The sequence below is a fragment of the Galeopterus variegatus genome, unplaced genomic scaffold (assembly GCF_000696425.1).
Source record: "Galeopterus variegatus unplaced genomic scaffold, G_variegatus-3.0.2 Scaffold1054, whole genome shotgun sequence".
Taxonomy (NCBI): domain Eukaryota; kingdom Metazoa; phylum Chordata; class Mammalia; order Dermoptera; family Cynocephalidae; genus Galeopterus; species Galeopterus variegatus.
Window position 1 is genome coordinate 300,090 of NW_007727165.1, and position 24,188 is coordinate 324,277.

Below are 24,188 nucleotides of genomic sequence, written 5' to 3' on the forward strand. Positions count from 1 at the left end.
CAGGAAGACCAATCTAGAAAAGGTGCACTGCTATGGGGCTGAGTGTTGTGCCCCCCAAATTTATAGGTTGAAGCCCTAATTACTAGTATGATGGTATTGTAGGTGGAGCCTTTGGGACATAATTAAGTTGAGATGAAGTGAGGTGGGACCCTCGATGATGGGATAGTGTCCCCATAAGAAGAGGGAGAGATTTTTTTTTTCTCCAAGTGCACACACAGACAAAAGGCCAAGTGAGGACACAGTGAGAAGGTGGCCATCTGTAAACCAGAACCTGACCGTCCTGGCACCATGACCCTCGATTTCCAGCCTCCAGCGCCATGAGGGAGAAATGTCTGTTGCTTAAGCCTCTCCTTTGATGGTATTCTGTTGTAGCAGCCTGAACTAAGACACACATCCTGCAAGCCAGAGAACACGTTTTCCTGGGGATGCTGGAGATTTTCCTCAGGCACAGGAGCTGCAGTTTGATCATAAACAAATCAGCAGGGCCTTGACAGGTGAGACCAGGAAAAGCTGCCAAGAAGGCCCAAGTGGGGGCTGAGAGAAGGTGCTTAGGTGAGGAGCAAGGTGGAGGCATCAACTGTTTGCCAAGAGTGGGCCCTGGCTTTGCTTCCAGCATGGGCTGAATTCAGCCTGTTTTGGCCCTGGAGGCTGCCAGCAGCCCCAGCCCCCACCACCGTGCCCCCAGCCCCCACCACCGTGCCCCCAGAACAAGACCTGCACCCCCAGAAAGCTGGCTGAATGCCAGTGGCCTGGCCAACACTGTCCACCTGTGGCCTTGGCTGTGCAGTGACTCCCCAGAGGTTGAGCAGGTGGGCTGGGAACAGTGAGGGTCCCCAGCCAGGCCGATGCGCACCTGCAGCCGAGTATGAGGCCTAGGGCACTGCCTACCCTTCCCTCCCTCTCTCATCTGTTCTCTAGCTCCCTGGCACTTGGCTAATTGGCCTTTCTGCAGAGCAAACCTCCACTCCCTGGTCCCTAGGAAAGCCCCTTGTGGCCAATTCTGGCCCAGAAGGTTTCCTATGCCCTGAAGAGACCTATCGCAAGACAACCCATCACTGGGGATGGCTCAGAAGGGACAGGAAGCTGCTGGGTGGAGGGGGAGGGGGCCTGGGAAGCCTGATGCTGATGTATTGTTATAGTAAGGGTGGTGGCAGCTGAGTTTGTTGAGCACTTTCTAGGTGCCAGGCTCTGTGCGGAGAGAATCACCCAAAACATCTCTCACTCCGTAGAACCATCCCGTGAAGCAAGTTCCAGCTCTGCCGCTTCATGGAGAAGGAAAGGCTGAGAGAGTTGAGCAACGTGCCCACGTTTCTAGAAAGAACTAGAGCCTGGGCCCACACAAGCTGAGAACCCAAGCTCCATGTGCAAGTATTTATGAAGATCCAAGAAAGGCCGTGAGCTGACGGGGCATGTGCCCTGCCCGTGCAGCTTCAGTCTTTTACTTTCTGGCTGGCAGGATCTGCTGAGGGTTCCTTCAGCTTCTTACAGGGGACTTGTAGGCAGAGCTAATGGCCTCCCGGTCTCCTGCCTTTGAAGCTGTGTACTGCACACCGTCTAGACCCACTCGCATCCTGCGAGCTCAGAGACGAGCAGCAGCTGCCACCCTGTGTCTGGCAGAGCCAGGGATCCCCCGGTCTCCTGCCTTTGAAGCTGTGTACTGCACACCGTCTAGACCCACTTGCATCCTGCGAGCTCAGAGACGAGCAGCAGCTGCCACCCTGTGTCTGGCAGAGCCAGGGATCCCACCTGTCCCCTGCCTTCACCCCCTGGCTGGGCACCTCATTCTCCATAGCACCCCATGCAGACTTTGCCAACAGGGTCTGGCCTCTTCAATGTTCTCCAACAGTCTTTAATCATCAATCCAAAGGCCTCTTCTCTCCTCTGCCCAAGCCTCACCACCTCTCAGTCTCTGCCTGGCACCAGTGAGGAGCAGCAAGAGCATGTGTGTGTGCAAAAAAGGGGGGGAGCCTGTTTCTGTGTCTGTCTCTTTGTGTGTGCCCTATGTCCCCAATTGTGTGTATCCCTTTGTGAGTCTTCATGTCTGTGTTCATTCTCATGCGAGTGTATATCCTTGTGTCTCTGTGGCCCTGTGTATGTCCCAAGGTATGTCTCCTTGTGTACAAATGTCCCTGTGTCTGTGTGTCCTTATATATATGCCCTCATGTCTGTGTGTTCCCGTGTGTGCTGTGGGGCAGGGTGGTGGAAGGGAAGGCAGCAGATGGCGGGGCCTCACTCCCTTTGGGAGCCCCGCCCCCATCCCAGGTGGAAAGCACCAGCCTTCTTGATTTTCCGATATCATCACCTGCCCAGGACCCCCCAGGGAGTGAAGGCATCCAGGACCACCCCGCACCGTCATAGCCTGCAGCCCACTCTTCTCCCTCCAGGTCGATAATGCTAGCTTGGCCACTTCATTTCTCTGAGCCTCAGTTTCCTTAAAAATAAGATGGGAATGGAAAAGACCTGTCTGGTGGCATTTTTAAAAAGATTAAATGAAATAGTGTACAAAGGACCACATACAGGGCTATAGGTTACCATTTGCAGGGTCATCTGTGCATAGAGGCACCATACTCAGTTGGAGCTTTCTTTTGGCATTGGGCCAGCATTCAGTGTCAGGGAGCCACCTGTAATGCTGCCCAAAGACACTCTCCGCAAAGAGCACAGCCCTGAAACCAGGGACTTGGTTGAAAGGGTAATGAGATTATAGGAGCCACAGTGGGGGTCGGGGGCTTAGGCTGTTGGCCCTGTGCAGGGCTCACACCTGCACCCCTCCACGATGACCTTGACTTACCCAGGCTGAGCAGGAGGCGACGGGCCACCTCCAAGGAGGGCCAGCAGTGACTGTGGGAGTACCTCCAAATGCCCAGGCTGACTGAGGCACTTTTCCTGTTGCTGTCAAACTGCCAGGGAAGCTAGAAATGGAGCCCATGTTCCCCTTGACATAGTCCCAGCAGAAGTAGGAGACGGGCTCCCCCCAGTGCCTAAGACTCAGGTAGTGCTGAGCTGAAACGGGCACATCCCCCTCCTCGAGACTCCTACCTCTGGTTAGTGCAGGGACGAGATGAGGGGTGGACAAGTCCTGTCTGTTCATGAGAGGTACAGAGAACCAAACTATAACACACCTGGGGTGCACACAGGTGGCCAGAAGACACCTGGCCTCACATCCTGACTTAGCTACTTAGTAGCTGTGTGACTGTGGGCAAGCCACTCAACCTCTCTGAGCCACAGTTTCCTCACCTGTAACAGAGAGAACGTCTCTAACCCCACAGAGTTGTCATGGGAACTCGAAGGCACAGTTCCCCCTTTGGGAACTTGATACTCCATGTCACATACCAAATTGAGACATGTGCACAGGGGAAAAAAAATAGGTATTTCCAAAGCTCATGACTTCTCCAGCTGCAAACTCTAAGAGGAAGCAGCTTGCAGCTCCACCCCTTGGCGGCCTGTGGATTCTTTCCTGGCTGGTGACATTGAGGGCTCTCTTGCCACCTCTAGCACAGATGGCGCCCATGCAGGGAAGTCATTCCCCCTTGCTTTCATACAGCCCCAGACAGGTCATGAAACCCGTCAGGCTCACAACCACCCAGGGGAGGAGCTGTGGCCCTGAGTCACTGCCCTCAGGGAGAATGGATGCTCAGGGAAGCAAAAGGGTATCCCCAAATCAATACCATGGTAAATGGAGAGGGAGGACAAAACCCAGGTCGGGGGATCACCTGTTTGGCCTCTGTTCTACTGCATCAGGGATTGCAAACTAGTTGGGCAGCCTGGAAGGATACTGAGGAGGATACCCAGGCTTCGATTAGGAATGTCTGCCCCGGAATGGCTGGGGGTTAGGGGCATGAGGGGGGACATCTGTCTGTCATCCTGGCTTAGTCACTATTGAATTGTGTCCCCCCAAAAGTTTAATGTATAGTTGGCTTAGTCCCCACTGTGACAGTGTTAAGAGGAAGGGAAATCCTAATGTGGTAGTTGAAAGGTGAGACCTTGGAGAGGTGATTAGATTGTGGGGACTGCACCCTTGTGAATGTAGAATAGTGGTTCTAAAGGCTTTAAAAGGAGAGGGCATGAGGAGCTCTCTCTCTCTCTGCTCCACCATTTTCTACCACGTGAGACCCCTGGATTTCTGTGGGGCCACCACCAAAGAAGGCCCTCACCATCTGTATTCCCTGGACTTTGGACTTCCCAACCTCCAAAACCGTAAGCAATAAATTTTGTTTTCTTACAAAGTACCCAGTTCCAAGTATTTTGTCATGAGCAATGGAAACGGACCAATACAGCAACCACTGAGCCACCTCCCTTAACAGGCACCAATGAAAAGCTCTGAATGAAAGGATGTGGATCAGACTTGTGACCTTTCTGAGGTCGTCAGTCCTCCTCCTCCCCCTTTTGTGGTTGAGGTACCCAAGCGATCCCTCTTCAGTGAGCAAATGCTGGTAAGGGCACAGGTAAAGGCCCCTGTCCTCATGAAGTGCACGAGGTCACCTGGAGCGGTCACCCCAAGACCCTGGCTGTAGGTCAGCACAGGAGGCTCGTAAGGACAAATGTAAGAATGAGAGCCTGGCCACCAACTCCCAGGCAATGTCTGATTGTCCTCAATCCCCTACAGCAGCTGATTCCAATGACTCAAACAGTAAGAAGGCTTTTCTCTCCAAAGATCCTACGTGGCAGCTGGAGATGCCAGGAACAGACTCAGCGCCACATGAAAGGCCAAGGGAAAAAAGGACTCCCACACTGGCTTCCCAGGAGGGCAGAGCTTTCATGAAAGAGGAGGTGGCAGAGGAGAAAGAGCAGGCATCCCAGGAGGGAAGAGCGAGCCCGGCAGGAACGCAACGGATGCACGGAGTCTTAGTAAAAGCAGATCTGACATCCAGCTAGATCTGTGACGATTGCCCACACGGAGGCCACCGACTTTGCTCTCCTTCGGTGGCCCTCAGCAAGGAGAAAGAATCAGGGCCTAGTTGTTGCTCCAGGAAACAAGATCTGATCCTCACCACCCCCGGGTTCTGGACATTTGATAAAAATGTGGGGAGCCCCTGCCCTGCCTAATGCCTTCCTCCGGGAGGTGCAAGGGATGCACTTCTGCCTTCAGTGAGCTCAGAGACTGCTGAGAAGCTGACACAGACAGCCAGGACTACCGCCATGTGGGGTTCTTTCCATAAATCGGGTCCCTTCAAATGCCCAGGTACCTACCCGATGAGGTGGGGCTGTGTTCCCACCCTGCTCTAAAGATGAGGAATGGGCCCAAGGAAGAGAAGCAGCAAGCTCCAGGCTGCCCAGCAGGTTAGTCCTCAAGGTGCTGGGATCGGATGCTGCGTCTGCCTGGCTCCACAGCCTGGATGAGCCTGGAGAGTGGAGCGCAGGGGACAGCTCCCTCCACCTCCATGGCCCTTCCTGGGCCAGGCCCACCAGAAGAAACTTGACAGAGCCCCTCGCTCAGGGTCATACCTAGTTAGACTCTGGGCACTCAGGGTACCACTTCCCAAAGAGGTGTACAGAGGCCAGGGCTGAGAGGGGCCTGTCTGTCATTCCAGGATAGAAGGAAGAAAAGAAACCTGTGTGCTGGGCAGGGCGGCCCTGGGGGCCCCCGGCACTCAGGCTGAGCACCTGATATATAAGCCAGAAGGAAGGGGAGAAAGTGGTTCTCAGAGGCAACCACAGTCAGGTCCATGCCCAGCCTGTGACCTGTCTCTGCCTGAGACCCCAGAGGCCACGGGTCAGCTCCCCTTGCCTTAGCACCACTTCGACACAGGATGCCCACACTGGACACCAACTCCCAGCTTGTGCGCTTTGGCTGTCCTCACTAGGTACTGCTCAGCTGGGAAGGCACCTGCCTAGCAGCTCGCTGGAGCCCTCCCAGGATGTGCCAGGGGTGCAGGCCACTGCATGCTTCTCGATGACATGTAAGAAGAGAATGACTGCAAGTGTCTGCCAGTGAGGGAGGGAGAGGGAGAATTTTCTTCAGCCTTTCCCATGTCTCAAGTACAAACCGTGGACCCCCCTTTCAAATCTTTTTTTTTTTTTGTCCTTTTTGAGACCGGCCGCACCGCGCTCAGCCAGTAAGCGGACTGGTCATCCCCATATAGGATCCGAACCCGCGGTGGGAGCGCTAATGCACTCCCAGCGGCGCCCTCTCCCAAGTGCGCCACAGGCTCGGCCCTCAAATCTTTCAATCCAGGGTTAACTGTGGTTTAATGAAAGAGTACTCAGGAGAAAATAGGTGGATTCCAGTAAGACAAAATGCTGCCCCCTTCTTACCAGTCTCTTCGGCTGGGAACTCCAGGCTGGCAAGGGTGTGGAGAAAAACTGGGATGCCCTGGACATAATCCACCATGATGGAAAAAAAGGAGGTGGCCGAGTGAGGCACAGGATGGATGCTGTCTGGGGGGCGTGGGGGTATGTGGGTCATTCCTGAGACTTCAACCCTATGCCTCGCTAGCAGGTCTGGGTTTTACCCTGCCAAAGTCACTGATCCCAAAAGGCAACTCACTTCCTGTATTAGGCCGAGCTATGCAGGGACAGTCTGCTGAAGACCAGAGGGGGGCTCTGGATCTCAGAGTGAGGGTGCCTTGCGATCCCCGGCTCAGGCAGGCAGGGCCAACCCAGCCCACCCTGGCCACACCCACCTCTCCCTTCTTCACCATTATGGACTGCTGGTGGGGCCAACCCAGCCCACCCTGGCCACGCTCACCTCTCCCTTCTTCACTGTCATGGACTGCCGGCGGGGTGTGATCTCCTCATTGATGCTGGACAGGAAGTTCTGTGAGATGCGGAGGGCGTCCTGAAGCAGGGAGTGGTCAGGGTGGTTGGGGGGAGTGTGCTTCAGCAAGTCCTGTCCCAGGGTGGAAAGGCCCGAGTGAGACAGAGAGCGGCTGTCTGTGCAACCTGCACACACACACTGTTTGTTACCCACAAGTGTCACCTACACCTCTCACGACAGACCTACCTAGGCTCGGGGACTGGGCTTTGTGGACAGCACTGTGTGAGTACCATCCTAGAAGTTGGTCCTAAATGGTGCTCCCAGAAACCCATGCCATTTGCACACTGCCAAGAGGGGCTCCTGCTACAGGGGTCTAGGGCAGGGTTTCTCAACCTCAGCACTGTTGACATTTGGGGCAGGATAATTCTTTGTTGGGGGAGGTGCTGTCCTGCACATTGTAGGACATTTAGCACCTCTGGATGCCAGGACCACCCCCTCAGCCAGCTGTGACAACCAAAAATGTTTCTGGCCATTGCTACATGTCCCCTAAGACAAAGAATCAGTCCCAGTGCAAAACCGCTGTCTGTACAAGGTCAGGAGACAGCCCTGGGCCTCCTGGCTCCTCCTCCTTTAGATAAGAGATAAGCCTCTTCTGAATCCAGACGGGAATACTGACTCCTTCTCCACTAGGAAAGCAAGTCACTCATGTTCAAGGTCAACGGCTCCCTGTTTCCGAGAAACAAAATCCCCTTAGATCCCAAATCCTATCTGCAAAGAGAAGCTGGAGAAGTGAGCAAGCATGGGGCAGGCACATGGGTTGGTGGCGACAGACCAGCCCCCACTCCCGGCAGCCCTGGCTTCTCTTGCCCCAATGCTGCCTTTGCACATCACAGCTGGGGGCAGACAGAAGGGTCTCCATGAGTCCCACGGGCCGCCCCTCCAGAATCTCTTCTCATTTCCCCCCGTCCAAAAACTCTTAATTAGACCATGGTAAGAAATGAAGAAACAGGACCGGGCAGTTAGCTTGCCTGGTTAGAGGATGGTGCTGATAATACCAAGGTCAAGGGTTCATCCCCATGCCAGCCAGCCGTCAAAACAAAAGAAAACAAAAAGAAAAAGAAACGACAAAACATCCACTTGATGGAATACTATGCAGCTGAAAAAAGAATGAGGCAGAGCTATGTGGGCTGACATGGGATAATCTCCACGATATTATTAAATGAAAAAAAGCAAAAGTGTGGAATACATACATACAGTGTGACACCTTCTGCATAATTAAAAAATATGCTCGCCTGTGTTGGCAAGTGCACAATATATCCTTCTGGTGGTGGGCTCTTTTGTGGGGAGGCAGTGGGAAAGAAAACGGAAGCCTCACAGACTTGTGTGGATTGGTTGTAAATTTTTAAAAATATGCATGTACAACTTGTTGTAAATATATATATATATTTATATATATATATATTTTTGTCTTTTTCGTGACCGGTAAGGGGATCACAACCCTTGGTGTGCTGTCTCCCGCACTGCGCTCAGCCAGTGAGCGCACCAGCCAGTCCTATATAGGATCCGAACCCGTGGCAGGAGCGTCGCTGTGCTCCTAGTGCCGCACTTATATATATATATATATATATTTTTGTCTTTTTCGTGATATATATATATATATATATATTTTTGTCTTTTTCGTGATATATATATATATATATATATTTTTGTCTTTTTCGTGACCGGTAAGGGGATCACAGCCCTTGGTGTGCTGTCTCCCGCACTGCGCTCAGCCAGTGAGCGCACCAGCCAGTCCTATATAGGATCCGAACCCGTGGCAGGAGCGTCGCTGTGCTCCTAGTGCCGCACTCTCCCGAGTGCGCCATGGGGCCGGCCCGTAAATATATATTAATAAGGTCTCCTGGGCAGTAGGACCAGGGGCTAGTTTTGTTTCTCAGTATTAACAAGACCCCTTCAGTGACTCCCCACTGAGGCATGTTTCCCTGCTGCTTCCCCCCACCAGGCGGGGAGGCGGTGGTCTGACCTACCATCTGAACTTCTACCCTGGGCACCTTGGAGCATGGCTCACACCTTGCAGCCACCGTGAAGCTCCCCATCTACAAGCCCCTGTCCTCGTGGGACAGGAGGCTTCCTCCCTGGTGCTCAGCCATGCCTGCACCTGTCCCAACTGGAACAGCTGGGGACACCTAGAAAGCTTGCTGACATTCCCCCTGCATGCCACGCTGAGGTCCTAGACAGAAGCGCCTCATTTCTGCATCCTCAGTAAAGTTGTGTGACAGAGAAAGGGTGTGGGGTGGGTGTAGGGGCAAAAGAGACACACATCAGTGTCAGCTCTAGGAAAGGAGATGCCAAGGACCCCAGGTGAGAAGGCCCTGGCTAGGCCTGAGGGACGTAGACGCCATGTCCTAGGGATGTCGTGGGGCACCGTGACTTACATGAAGGACCAGTGTGCTTCTTGTCACCCGGTCAACAGGCTTGTAGAGCAGGGCTGTGAAGAGACAGGCAGGGTGAAAGATGGCCACACACAGGGAAAGCGCCATGAGGGCCAAGGACAGCTCAAACCTCCACAAGCCCCACCTCCCCTCTGCAAAGTGACAAGGGTCAACAGTCCACTTGCCCAGAAGCTGTGAACTTCAAGTCCAGAACATTAAATGCAGAGTTTAGAGCTCCTGGTCAGACCCGAGCCTGCATGGGGTCAGGGAGCCAGCCAGCACCCCAGTGAGGATGGCAGGCAAGGGCCCCAACCCTGTGCGGAGACCTGCTCTCCAGCCCAGACAGTACCCTGGCAGCAGACCAGCATACTGCTCTCAATGCTGATCCCTGGACATCGTGGAGGCCTGATTCTGAGGACAGGAACCAATCCATGGTGACACAGCTCTCGGTTTGACAGGTATTCTGGGCTGGAAACCTTCCATCATGTCAGGCACATTTCCTCACATGACTCTGACAAACAGCATGGGCAAGCATTGCTATCCCCATTTTACAGATTGGGAAACCGAGGCTCAGAACATGGGGAAGCTCTGGGGACTGCAGCCACGTCTGCTGTTCTCTGTGAATGTGACTATTCACACAATCCTAACAATCAAAAGTAAGAAGTGACTTGTCATTACTGATATCACTTTTTGATCAGAGTGAGAAGGTTAAACATGCCCTCTTGGGAGCCTGACAGCTCTGGATTCAACCCCTGCCTGGCCACTTAGCACCTGTACTCTACACAGGTTACTTTATGTTCTACACCCATTTTGTCATCTGAAAGAGGGGAAAATAATAATCCCCCTACAGGGCCACTGAGGACAACATGATGATATTTTAAATGCCCAGCCAGTGCCTGGCTGCTACTTTTGGTGGCCAACTGGTCCTGACTGTTTCCTTCCTGCCCCAGCACACCCAGAACCGCCCTTCCCTTGTCCCTACTCTCACTCTTTGAAGCCCAGAACAGGGAAGGCACCAGGGGGTGACCCAACTGGACACTGGGTCTGCTTTTCCAGCAACGCCCCCTCTGCTGGCAGTGGCCACCCCCACAAGGGCACAAAGACACCTCAGCACATAGAACTCACTTTCCAAAGAATTCTTGGTCGTTGGATCCTTGGAGTCCTTGTTGCTTCTGGCTCTCAGGTTCTGTGGATAGAAAAGCACACGTTCACATGGGACGACTGAAGTGGCTTTGATGTGGCAGAAAGTTCCACAGTCAGGAACCTTTAGCAGAAAGCTCAGCTGCTCTCAAAGAACCCTGATGTATTCTGAGCTGCTGAGTGAAATCACAGGGTGAGTAGGGACCCACAGGCAAGCTGAGTAAGCAGGAAGCCCTGGATGCAGCAGTTCACTTAGGACAGGGTTTCTTGACCTTGGCACTATGGACATTTTGCACTGAAAACTCTGTTCCAAGCCCCTTGTCCTGTTTACTGTAGGATGCTGAGCAGCACTCCTGCCCTGCGCCTATAGGTGCAGCAGCACCTCCAACCTCCTCCAGTATGATAACCAAAAACGTCTCCAGGCATTGCCCCTGGTTAAGAGCCTGTGACACAGAGAATCCTACAAATGGAGGCATTTCTGAATGCACATCACTGCTTTTTTGGAGCAATCTGACAGTCCACAGGGGCTGGTGGTTCAGAAGAGCCCTTACCTTTGGAGACAGCCAGGGTGGGCTGCCACCAAGACCGACACCAGATGCCATCTGCACCCACACTGTTCTGACTTGGAAATGTACTTGCTAAAAAATGAAGCACTAAGATTCCCAGGGTGACAGCAGGGCTTTTTAGTGGATAGGTCATGTTTCAACACAGCTGTGTAGAAGCCATTACTGATTTGATCCAAGGTACAAAGAGAAACGATGATGAAAGACCTCCATTTGCCTTTAGGAAGCAGCTAGTACTAGGCTTCTGAACAAAGCATAAATAGCTGAGAGGCGAAGGGGCTCCATGATCGATCTCTCAACCTCTTGTGCTGCAGGAAACCTCTTAAGACCAAGAGACAGTGTTTGCCAGCTCTTTGGGGCTGAACCTCGCCACGCACTTCAGTACCTTTCCTGTGAGTTTAACTTCCCTCGCGGTGACTGTTCCTTCATACACCTGACTCAGCAGTTTCGAGGGAGTGCGGGAGCTCAACAGAGACTGCAAAGCCCAAGTGCTATGCTCTCGCCAGCCTGCAAGGTGCCCATGTTCCACATGTCCCTGAACATGCACTCCAGTCCTGCCTTGAGGACACTTATGAGTTTGGTTTTACCCACATTTCCCAAACTTACTTGACTCTGGAAGCCCCTTTCACGTAACTTCATCATTTATCATCTGGGAAGCTAGTGGTCCACAGAACCCAGCCTGCGCAACGTGGGTCTAACAAGATACTGCCCCGCACATGTCTCAGGACTGGTCCCAGGAGAAGATGAAGGTCCACTATTCCACCCTTCCTGTCTTTGAGGGTGATCCTCAAGCCCCATGCCCGAACACTGGCCCCCCAAAACACAGCCCCCCACCTCCACACAGACTGCTGCTTCCTCTTCCCTGGCTCGATTTTGCTGACTTTGGGTGGCTTCCATTTCTCTGGGTCTTTTTTGAAACATGGATGGAGAGCAAGTGTGGAGGTCTCCCCAGTGTTAAAGTGCCACAAGCTTCATAGAGGGCTGGCTTCCGGGGCAGCCACCCCACTCCCTGCATCCCAGCACTGGCTCAGATTCCCACCCATGTGCTATCTGTGGGACCACATGATTCTCCAAGTGGCGTCCCATCACTGTTTCCACCCTCCCCTGTCCAGGTGAACTTGAACTTGGCCAATTCACTGTAGCCTGCTCTTAAAGGATGAGGTCTCTCTCTCTCTTGGGGCTGGCCCGGTGGCGCACTGCTACAGTGTGCTGCAGCGGCGCTCCCGCTGAGGGTTCAGATCCCACATACAGACCGGCCGCTCGCTGGCTGAGCGAGGTGCGGGCGCAACACCGAGGGTTGCAATCCGTTGCCGGTCACGAAAAAAGACAAAAAGGATAAAAAAAAAAAAAAAAATTTATTATTGTATGTGGGTTATTGAAATCTCATACTATTTAGATTGCTTTTTTATTTCTTTTGAGGATCTTTTCTATTTGCTGCATATGTAATTCTGGTCAGTTCAGCCTTTTATCTTTACGTAATCTTTTTTATTTTTTTTAAATTTTTATTTATTTATTTTTTGTCTTTTTTTTTTTTCGTGACCAGCAACGGATCGCAACCCTCAGTGTCGCGCCCGCACCAGACCGGGACCGGCAACGGGATCGCAACCCTCGGTGTTGCGCCTGCACCTCGCTCAGCCAGCGAGCAGCCGGTCTGTATGTGGGATCCGAACCCTCGGCGGGAGTGCCGCTGCACTCCCAAGTGGCGCACTGTAGCAGTGCACCACCGGGCCGGCCCAAGATCACTTGGAATTCTGTGCCAACATTCCAGCTGTTAGGGGTGTGGGGCGTTGCTGATTTAATAAAAAAGGGAAAGAGAAGAACAGATTGAATGTTCTAGGGGAAATACGGAAGGTGGGGAGGGAAGCCTGGAGCCCTGGATGCATGCAGATCCTGTTACCAGCAGCACCAGGCAGGGAGCGGGGTGCCTCATGGGCTCTGGAGTAACATCACGGCCCATGCTATCACCATGGAGATGCTCAGAGCTGGGGCCCACAATGCCTCGCCCCCTATGATAAAGGATAAAATGGCATAAAGCCTCCAGAACAAAACCCAGATGTGACAGTCAAAGGCTGTCTCCTAGCAAGAGAGACAGAGGACTTGCTCCACATTTCTGGTTTCCATTTATTTTTCTAAGGGAGTTCTTTCCACCCAGAAACCTCCTTTGGTGGGGAAAAGGCAAGTCAGAAGTCAGAGCTATGGGGAGTCAGAGTCATCAAAAGGTCAGAGCGACTACAGGCTCCAAAAGAGGAAAATGCCACACAACTGCCTTTGGGCAGATAAGATGGGGAATAGCAGGGAGATCCCCTGTTTGGAGGAATGGAGACCAAGGAGTGCTGCTGGGTTTGGTCCTGGAGTGACCATGAGCCCCCTGGATGGTCCATTCATCTTGTCTGTATCAGAGGGGCTCTCTGGCCTCTTGTGCTAACACTCCACGCTTGGAGGTTTCAGTCCTCCTGGGCTGGGAGCCAGTAACCCTCAGACCTGGGGCAATACAGCTCCACCCCACAGCTTTGCTCGCCACGTGGGTCTACAGAGTTCAGGTGACACAAGCTGTTGCTCCCTTGTGCTAGCTCTTCAACATTCCCAGCTCACACGGTCACTGGCAGACTACAAAAGGAAAACAGCAGGACGTCTCCCGCCTAGTTTCCAGCAATAAAGTGCAAGGTCAGCCTCAGGACTCCTATGCTGAGAGGTCATTGAGGCTGTATCCTGAGCACTGTTAATGGGCAGGACTATGGACACTCCTCACTGCAGACAGTGCAAGAGAGCTTGGCCCTGGGAGAGGCAGGATGCTCCCAGGGCTGCTCCTTCTGTCTGGTCACAACAGCATCCTTGGCACGGGGCTGACAGAGCAAGCGCAGCAGAGTCTGGAAGCAGAGCTGGGCTTCACCACCTGACTTCGATTCAGTACACTTTGCTCTCCTGGGTCAGGTTCTACCAACGAGCAGCCCACAGCCCATCGCAGGAGGTGGAAAGGTGCGAGTGGGAGTCAGTGATGCACCTGTCTGAACAGCTTTACCTCAGAGATTTCTGCAAACTGAGCATTGGCCTGACAGCACTTCTCGGCCATTTCCATGGCAACTCCGTAGTTGTCCACAAAGGCTCGGTACACACCCAGCTGGCTGGCCTGCAGGAGGAAGGAAGAGAATGTGGGACAGGTGCAGGACAGGTGCTGTTGCTCCCCATCTTTCTGAGGAATGGGCTCCTGTGCAGAGCTCTGGAGAAAACCCAGGTAGAGCAGACAGTACCCAGGCTGCAGAAACCTCAACCCTTCTATATCATGACTCCCACCTGCTTCCCCTCCCCACACAAGGAGCACACCTCCCTTTCCCCAAATGACAGGCCCCAGGTAGAGCAGACAGTACCCAGGCTGCAGAAACCTCAACCCTTCTATATCGTGACTCCCACCTGCTTCCCCTCCCCACACAAGGAGCACACCTCCCTTTCCCCAAATGACAGGTTGAGAAGTGACTCACGGCCCCAGGCAGGTAATGGCTTCCTTCCAGAGCTGCTTATTCCTCCCACCCCACTTGTTTAAATGGTGCCACAAAGTTCAAGGTTGTCAGTGAATCCAGACAAGCGTCTTTACACAGGTGGAGCTCAGCGACACCTTCTCGTTCTGGCTGCAGGAGACCACCCTGGTCATGGAGGTCAGCCCCTGAGCCTACGGTGGCTATAGCACTCCACTCATATCCAATCCCTTCAGACACACAAGGAACACACAGTCTGGCTGCCTGTGGGAAAGAGGGGCTCTGGCTGCCCAGGTGTTACACTGCACACCTGGTAGGTGGGAGACCTACCAGCTATAAGGAGAGATTTGCCCCTCCCTTATTAAACCAAAGGCATTAATAGAGGGTCTCCTCACTTAACCTCCTGTGCAGACATACAATTGAATGACACCTTCCATGTGGGGGTGTGTGGGCAGCCACCACCATCTTTGGGCCCCACATCATCTTTACAGGCAGTGAGGAGGAAACCAGTCCTCACCTGAGACTAGCAAACCCAAGCCTGGGGAGGATAAGGACAGACCCAGGAGACCCTCTGGCCAGGGTCAGGGCTGGAGCCAGAGCCTCCCACCACAGCCGCCTGGGAGCCAGAAGCCTGAGGCATTCACTGCTGCTGGTATTTGTTCTGTGTTGAACCTGAATTTTATTTCCATATGCATTTGCATTTATATTGAATTTTATATTTCTACATCCCAGATGCTGGCTAAACCATGCACCTTTGGTACTTTGTGGTCTTCTAGCCCCACTCCCTGTGGGGGCTGCATGAAGGGCCTTGGGGGGTACGAAGAAAGAGCACCAGCCAGAGGACACCCTGCTCGGCCTCTGCCTCACTGACCACCTCTGATAAGTCACTGCGTCCTCAAACTGAAGGTTTGCCCTCATCAGTGCAATGAGGAGTCTCAGAGCTTGCTCCTTCTTCCCTCCTCCGCCAGTCCCTGAGTGTCTTCCACCAAAACTAAAATCCTGCTTTAGACCCTGTCCCCACAGCCATGAATAATCCAGACACAGCGCTGGCCTCTACAGCAGGTGTTCTAACAGAAGAACACATGATAAATAAATAAGGGAACACACACACACACAATGAAACGGCAGATGGTTACAAGCAGGGCAGGAATCAAGAGTGATGGGGCTGCTTTAGAAGATGTGGTCTGGATCAGAACAGCCTCTTGGAAGACGTGACGGTTGAACAGAGCCCAGAGGTTTGGGGAGGAGGATCCTCTCATTATCTCCTCCTCCTCCCTCCTGCCCAAGGAGCTCACATCCTCTGGGTGCCTCATGAGAAACTCCAACCAATTCATTTCCACAATTTCAGCTAATGAGAAACCGAGCTACACTAACAGCACAAACGGAGATCCTGCATCTCCTGATAACGATGCACTGAGGACACGGCCTCACTGCTGTGGTATTGCCAGAAATGTAGAACCTGAATCTATTCCTGAGGAAACAGAGAAACCTGAATGGGCTTGTCCCCTTCAAAAAATGTCAAGGTCACAGAATACAAGCAAAATCCAAGGAACTGGCATGGATTGGAGGAGACTAAAGAGATGTGACAACCATGCATGTAATGTGACCTTGGGTTGGATCCTGAATCAGAGAACAAAAACGGCTGTAAAGAACATGATGGCTAACTTGGGAGGAATTTGCATGTGGACTGCATATTAAATAGTATCACACAATGTGAAATTTCCTAAGGAGAAAAAAATGTGTGTGTGTGTATGGGCGTGTGTGCATGTATAAAAGAGAAAGAAAAGAAATAAAGCAAATGTGGCAAAATTTTACAATCAGTGCATCTGGGTTAAAGTTACATGAGAGTTCTTTGTACTATTCTTGCAACTCTTATAGTTTTGAAATGATTAGAAAAACAACAACAAAAAAATGAATTCATAAATTTCAGGCAGAAACAAAAGCCTAAGTGGTGGATGTTAGCCCATGTGGCCCTACAGGAAGGGGCGGGAAAGGCAGGGTTTGGGTCGGGCTCTCAGCCATCTGATGCTGCTCATGAGTCCCTGGGCTTGGGAAGGGTCACTGATGCTGGGGCAGGACATCGCAAGCTCATTTGGTCCTAAGACTCCCAGGCCCTAAGAGGCTGAGGGGGCGATGCCGGCCAAGCCTGCTGAGTTGGTCTGAAAGGGATGAGGGCAGGCACTGAGTCCACCTGTCCTTGGGGAGTCCCCAGCACTCAGTCCAGTTGAACACATGTGAATACTTTTGAGGCACATGTTTACTGGGGAATGACTTTTCACTGCAGCCCCAGCCTCTCTCCCCAGCATTCCTGCTGCAGCATTTGATGAACGAAGATAGCTCAAGGACACCAGGGAAACCAGAGGGAACTTTCCAAACTTCAGCTCCAGCGTTCATCAGACTATTAATGTTTTTAAAAAGTTTCTGAGTGATTTCAGAATGTTATTCAGGGGAGTGCTGGTTGTGGTTATTTTTTTCCAACATGATTCTCTGTTTCTCAGGGGGCTGCAGGCTGTCAGTCCACAGGGAGAAATGAGGCGCTTCCAAGATGGGGAACACCTGCATCAAAATACAGCCATGGGGAAAAGAGCCCCAGGAGGCAAGAATTTGAACAAGTGTCTCCTCTGCTCCTCATGCCTTAGCTCTGGCCTGGAGTCTAATGTGTCTGTGGCCCAGGAGGGCCGGGGCTTGGGACTGGGCTTTTTTTTTTTTTTCCCCTTTTTGTACTGACCGGCAACGGAATCGCAACCCTCGGTGTTGCGCCCACACCGCGCTCAGCCAGTGAGCGGGAACCGTTTTCCCCTTTTTGTCTTTTTTTTTACTGACCGGCAACGGGATTGCAACCCTCGGTGTTGCGCCCACACCGCGCTCAGCCAGTGAGCGGGAACCGGTCTCCACATGGGATCCGAACCCTCGGCGGGAGCGCCACCGCGCTCCCAAGCGGTGCACTCTCCAGTGCGCCACCGGGCCAGCCCAGGGACTGGGCTTTTAAGGAACCTTGTGCTCTTCACACTTAGAGGGGCCCAGCCTTAGGCCATTCCTAGCCCTGGAGGACTTGCTTCCCATGGGAAGGAGAATGCTCTGGAGAAAGAGGATATGCACAGGAGGCCCAGGCAATCCTGGAATCAGGATTGGGGTCCTCAGAGATGGAACCCCAGCCACACAGGTCTGCCTGGTGCCTGCCTTCTAGTGATTCTCCCAGGACAGGGGCCTATTTGCTGGGTAGCCTATTTGCTGGGCAGATCTGATAGTTGCCACAATGTTATATGCAGACCCGCCTCCTGCAATCTCCTCCTGGCTCCCCACTTTAGACCCGCAAAGGGGTCTTTTCCTATATCACAGAACATCACAGGTTCTGACTAAAAGCAACCTGGCAGACCCTGCCTTGGAGTTTACAACTTCATCCCCAGGTCCCTTCACTGTTGCTTCCTTCTGGACAAGTTCTTCCTACTCTTGTCTCAGTGAAGTGTGCACTGACTGTCCTGGGTGTGGCCTGGCCAATGTCAGGAATGACTGGCCTATCGCCCCCTTCAGTTGAACACTAGATTTTGCTGATCTCGGTGACTTTGTATAGCAGCATTCTTGGCTCCCCATGGCCCCCGGGGTCAGCGAAGAACCAGAGAGGTCCCCTGACCTGCCTTCCTGGTGGGCCTCTCCCATTTTGAGATAGGAGATCTGAACGGAGATCCTACAGCCACCCTGGCCAAACAGATTCTTGGTCAGTTTTGGCTGATTGAGACTTTTTAGAAACCCTTATTCTGCCATCCAGCACCACTTGTCCTTCAGTTTTATGGCTCCCAAAAGCAGGGGAAATGTACCCTTTCTGGAGAAAGACAAACCAATGGTCAAAGTCCAGGCAAGTGACCTATCCATTCTCAGCCTCCTCACTGTACAGAAGTGAAGCCACTACCTGCCTTACGGGGCTGCCTCAGCTCAGGTGAGATGCTGCACCCCCTGAGGATGCACCTTCTGCCCCCATCAGAGCTGAGCCCAGCTGCATGGGAACCACACCTCCTCTCTGCTTAAGCTGTCCCTTGGTGCCCACGCTTGCGTGGAGGTCCTACCCCCTCCTGCATTTCTGCAGTCTGCCCACAAGGATGAGTCCTGATTCCTGTAAGGCACAGGTGTCACCGTGGAAAGTCTCTCTCTCTCTCTCTCTTTTTTCCCAGAAATAGATGTTTACTATATGAGAAAACAGATATCAACAAGCAGCAGGAAAGGAAGCATTTTGTAATGAATACTTTGGAGGCAACTACAAAGTCATATGGGAAACCAATGCAGCAATTCATACAGATTAAGAGAAAGAAAAAAACTCAACACATAAAAAGCCGCAAAAACCGTAGCTGAAAACAAAACAGAATATTTACTCCAAATGTAGAGGATATTTACTAAGGACTGAGGGTATTATCTAAAAGTTCAACAACTTTGGGTAGTTGGAAAGTTAAATTTTTGGACAATACAAAATAACAGTGGGAAACACTAGACCAGTGACAGTATCTGCCACCAATACAAGCCAAGATACCATGGGCTGTTACATGAGCATTCACAGCACATCAGCTGCCACAACTGAATACAGCGGGCAGAAGCATGTCCTGTGAGAGAATGGCTGGAGTATTTGGACATGCCAAGTGTTCAACCTCACCAGGGAACAGATACACATGAAAACACAGAGGTGAGGACACTAAAAAAGACAAGCCAGATGGATGTGGCTGAGGCTGCAGTAACAGGAGCAACTGTGAAAGTCTCTAGCATTAAACACGCCTTCAGCTTCTGCAAACAGCTGTCTGTGGGAGCTGAAGGTCACACGTGTCCTATTTTTACCATTTCTTTGCCAGGGCCCTCTTTCAGTACCTGAGGGCAATTTCTCCACTAAACTGATTTTTTTTTTTTTTTTAAAAAATGCCCAGAAAGGGGATCTTAAACCTTGACTTGGTGTTGTCAGCACCACGCTCTCCCAAGTGAGCCATGGGCCAGCCCTACTACCTTGATTTTTATTGTCCAAGTTTCCCCTCCTGGCTGTCCGGTAAGCACGTGGTACCAATAACATCAAGGTCCAGAGTTTGATCCCTGTACCTGCTAGCCACCAAAACCAAACAAACAAAAACCCATGTCTCTCGTCCCCACCTGACTCTAAAGAAAATAATTCTCCACGTGATTCAAAGGCCTTTCATTCAGATAACTGCAAACATGGAATAAAGTATAACAAACCCCTGCTCTGTTCTGGCCTGTGCTTGCCCCTCCAGGCAATGCCAGCCCCACCCCCTCGTCTCCTCTGCCCAGTGTCCAAGACCTGGGCAGCAGCATCGCTTTCATCTCCAGGGCCCTCCAAGGGGGCAGCTGGACCAGTCTAGAGACTGGGAACCTTGAGCAAATCTGAGTGGAGATGGAAAGGACACAGTGATGTAACCAGCATCAAGGAGAGGGAAGGAAGCCTCACTCACAGATCTCGAGCTGGAGTGGGCACACTCCCCTTGGCCTCTCCCTTCTCAAAACCTGCCCTTTCGCATACCAGGTGCTGAGACACTCTCCAGACTCTCACTGGCTACTATCACCTTGGTATCTCCTTGGCTGATACGCCTGCACATCGCAGGACAGGCGGGGCCCTGACTCGGCCACCCCCACAGCCCCACAAACTCCCAGCATGTCCAGGTCCCAGGAGGCTGTTATGCACCTGCTCCAAGTCACTCACCAGCTTCTGGAAGAGGTCACCCACCCGCTGCTGGTGGCTCCACTGCTGCACTCGGGGGAGGAGCCCGTCGTAGAACTCCTTGTGGATCTCGTAGAGCTCAGGCACTTTGAAGAAGATGGTCTCGATCTGCTGACTGGTCAGCACTGGCTGGGAGGTGGTGGCAGCGGCTTTCAAAGGCTTCATGGGCTGGAAGAAAGCACAGGTGGGAGGGCTTGCTGTTTGTCAGGGGCATGGTATGACTGCAGAAAATCGTGGACACATGACATGAGCTTTTATTTATTTATTTATTTTTTCCCTTTTTGTCTTTTTTCGTGTCCAGCAACGGATCGCAACCCTCAGTGTCGCGCCCGTACTGGACCGGGACCGGCAATGGGATCGCAACCCTCAGTGTTGGGCCCGCACCTCGCTCAGCCAGTGAGCGGGAACCGGTCTGTATGTGGGATCCTAACCCTTGGCGGGAGCGCCACTGCACTCCCAAGCGGCGCACTGTAGCAGTGCGCCACCAGGCCGGCCCCTGAGCTTTTATTTTTAAATCCCATCAAAAATAAAAATTTAAAACCAGGTTGGTTTGCCAACTGAGTCTTATGTTCATGTATACTGCCTCCTTGGGGAAGTCAGATTTCTACAGAGGTGGAATGTTCTGAGCCTCCCATGGGTGTGCCAATGACTCCAGAGAGGGTGGGCTGCCCCCAGGTGCCAATGGCTGACCTGGGACAATGTGTGAGCAGAAAGGTCTCCCTCGGTACCCCCGCCGCCCCCTGCTCAGCTCCCCACACCCTCCTCACCAGCAGCAGCGCCTCCAGGTGGCTCAGGTAAGTCTCCTCACTAGCCAGGATTCCAGACAAGACCCATTTTCTCATCTCCAAGCCCTTTTCCAAGTCCAGTTCACTCTGCAGGAGAAACAGATGGACGTGAGATCCGGTGGGAGGATGTGCGTATCGGACCCTTCAGAGAGGAAGGCCAGCTGGCCCCCCATGGACAAACCCCCAGGAGGCTCCACATGGGATTAAACGGGAGGCACAAGAGCCTCGGCACGTCTTCAGCCATTCACTCGTTGTCACTGGGAGTTCTAGAGCGTCACGCAGCAGAGCCGAGAGCTAGCCCTGATCTCGACACAATGGGAAATGGGACGTTTGGTGCTGAGCGGGCTGGGCAAGGCCAACTCCACGCCTTCTGCCTGCGACCAAAGAGCAGCTTCCCCGACCCAGTCAAGGAAGGAAAACGAGGCTCTGACCTGAGGCAGGTGCACCACGGACAGAGCCCAAGGGTAGCCCAGGAAAAGGCTGAGCCCAGTGGGTGTTGGAGTCCACTGCATGGTCACCCCGACTCCTGCTACAGCACAGGCCCACCAATCCCCACAGCTCACCTGTGCACGCCACACCTGGATTCTCTGACTGCCACTGCCCCCTGACCCTTGGACTGATGGGCTGGGCAGCACCACCTCCCTCCCCACACCCTCCCTCCCACCCGCCCAAGGGGAACCCCGTCCCTCTGGCCAGTAATGGTGCTTCCTAGACTCTGGCTTTGCTGGTAAGGACCCCCTGGCAGGCAGACTATGACAAAGTCTCCCCTTTCCCATCAACATCCCCCCTTCCCATCAAAGACTGGTAAAGCCCTGCTGCCTTTGCCTCCAAAAGAGAGCTCACATGTCATTGGATGTCAACGTAGGGGACAGAGCCCATTCCACTGGGAGATCACGTTCTAACCCTAGTTATGATGATGTGATGGGCTGAGTTGTCTCCAGCTCCCCCAAGTTTATATGGTGGAGCCCTGACCCTAGTACCTCAGAATGTCGCTGTATTTGGAGACAGGGCCTAAAGTGATGATTGAGTTAAAAGGAAGTCAGTAGGGTGGCCCCAATGCAGTATGACTGGTGTTCTCATAAGAGGAAGTTAGGACACAGACTCAAACAGAGGGAAAACCTTATGAAGACACAGGGAGAAGACACGCTGACCTCAGCCTTCTAGCCTCCAGACCGTGAGAAAATAAACTCCTGTTGTCTAAGCCACCCAGTGTGTGGTGCTTTGTTACGGTGGCCCTAGTAAACCAATACATATGACGATGCCAAAGGCAATAAAAACTGTTGCTTAACTTCACTTCCTGGCCACTCCCCTCTTGCTCGCTGGCCACTGGCAGTGTCAGAAGTAGGCTGTGCCCATGGCACTGCCTCTGCATCATGCTGAGGCTGCGCTCCCTCTGCCCCACCTGTGCCAGCCAGCCCCACCTATAGTCCCAGGGAGGTGCCAGTGTGGGAGAGGCCCTGCGTCCACAGGAGGTGACGTAGGTCATGTAATAGCCCTGCCCATTCCTCCCCTGGTTTCCCAGTCCATGGGCAAACATGAGACAATGCCACCATCCCAGCCCTTGGGTGTGGAAGTGGAGCAGTGGCCCCCTGAATCGCTTACTTTTCCAAACCACTCAGGGAAAATCACTGATTCCGGGCAGGCTCCTTGCCCTCAGCACTGCTGACATCTGCGGCTGTAGGATTCTCTGTTGGGGGCTGGGGACTGCTGTCCTGTGCTTTGTAAGATGCTGTGCAGCATGCCTGGCCTCTACTCACCATATGTCAATAGTAACTTCTCCCCCCACAAATGTCTCCAGACATTGCCACGCATCCTCTGGGGGCCAATCACCACCGAACATGAGAACTGCTGGGTTTGAGGAAGAACCTGACTGAAGCCAGGCCTCATGGTGTCTCTATAGAGTCTGGAATCAGGACCCCAGTGTGGCTCCTCTCTGCCCCCAACCCTGCTGCCCCTTTCCACTCTCTTGGTCAGTGGGAGGGAGGCACTCATGGTACAGATTACAGGTCCAGCAAAAGAACCCAGGGCTAGGCGTCAGGGGACAGAGCTGCAGAGCAAGGCCTGTTCTAGTGAGCAACTGTCTTCCTACCCTGAGCCTTGGCCACCTGCTATAAGCTGGGAGAGGGAAGCCTAATCCCTGTGCCCCACCTGAGTCCCAGGGGCTTGTACCAGATTCTCACTTGCCCGCTGGGACCACCTAAAAAGCCTTCCTGGGCCATTTTGCACTGGGAATCTTCTACTGTGTGTGCACACGTGTGTGAGTGTGCGTATGAGCTGTGAGAATGCATGTGTGTGCATATATATTTGGGTAGGGTCAGCCATCAAGATTTGGGCTGATGCTATCACATTGGGTATTTGTGGGGGGGATAAAAAGATCTGGGCTGAGGGCCACTCTGGGGAAAGGAAAGAACACCCCGGTCCCAACCTCACGGATCCCTGCAGGGAATGCTGGGCAGTGGCTCCACGGGTGGGAGCCTCCAGGCCACGACTGTGCCTAAACTTGAAACTTCCTGTGCCCAGCACAGTGCTTGGAACACACAAGTGCTCAGTTAAGATTCACTTAATAAACAAATCAGTGAGTGGGTCTCGAAGACCTGTCTGAGTCCTAACTTTGGCCACTTCTTTCTGAAGCTCTGAGGGCTCTTTCAGGGTCTCAATACCCTCAACTCAAGACAGGTAGGTCTCCAGAATCCAAACTGTCAGCTGAGCCTGCTGTGAAGTGCTGAAATGCTACCCAAGTCTAGCAAGTACACAGACGCGCAAGGTGGAGGGCCAGGACGACCGCTTTAAGCCCAGCAAGAATGGTGGGGTCTCGGGGAAGGAGCCCTCAGCTGCCTCTGCACGTGCCTGCTACCGTGTCTGGATACCACTCCTGCCCCACGTGAGGGAAGAGGGGAAAGGAACAGTAGGTGCCTCCAGCATGGCAGGCAGCCACCCCCCTTCCCCGCCCTGCTCCTGTGCTGAGAACAATCTTGCTACTGTGAGAACCAGGGGGCCGGTGGGACATCAGGGCCCAGGATAGAGAGCCTCGTCCAGCTTGAAATGCCAGCCCCGCCCTGCTCCTGTGCTGAGAACAATCTTGCTACTGTGAGCACCAGGGGGCCGGTGGGACATCAGGGCCCAGGATAGAGAGCCTCGTCCAGCTTGAAATGCCAGTGACCGCATGGGTGGGAATGCCATGTTTCCTTCCACCCACATGGTTTGGAAGGCTGGGAGGAAAAACCGCATGGGCAGATGTTGCTGAGTCCAGCTCCCCATGTTCCAAAGGGTGGGGCTGCTCAAGACAACACCTGGCCCAGAGAATGTGCTGGGCGGAGGGAAGCTGCTGGGTGAAGGTGCCTCTCCTTAGACTGAGAATCTTCTATTGAGCCCCAAATGGCACAGGTGGCATCAGACAGGG

At 53.0% G+C, this 24,188-nt stretch overlaps 1 protein-coding gene across 2 annotated transcripts in view; it reads right to left on the reverse strand.

Annotated features, from left to right (window-relative positions):
• The window catches only part of BCR (breakpoint cluster region), a 128,471-nt gene that overhangs the window by 34,216 nt on the left and 70,067 nt on the right, over positions 1–24,188 (reverse strand). For both annotated transcript variants that reach the window (XM_008574506.1, XM_008574505.1), the window contains exons 3-8: positions 20,771–20,875; positions 19,986–20,171; positions 13,849–13,956; positions 10,252–10,312; positions 9,130–9,182; positions 6,686–6,826 (exon numbers count right to left, since the gene is read on the reverse strand). In XM_008574506.1, coding sequence (XP_008572728.1) covers positions 6,686–6,826; positions 9,130–9,182; positions 10,252–10,312; positions 13,849–13,956; positions 19,986–20,171; positions 20,771–20,875 — 654 coding nt within the window. The remainder of the gene's footprint in view (positions 1–6,685; positions 6,827–9,129; positions 9,183–10,251; positions 10,313–13,848; positions 13,957–19,985; positions 20,172–20,770; positions 20,876–24,188) is intronic.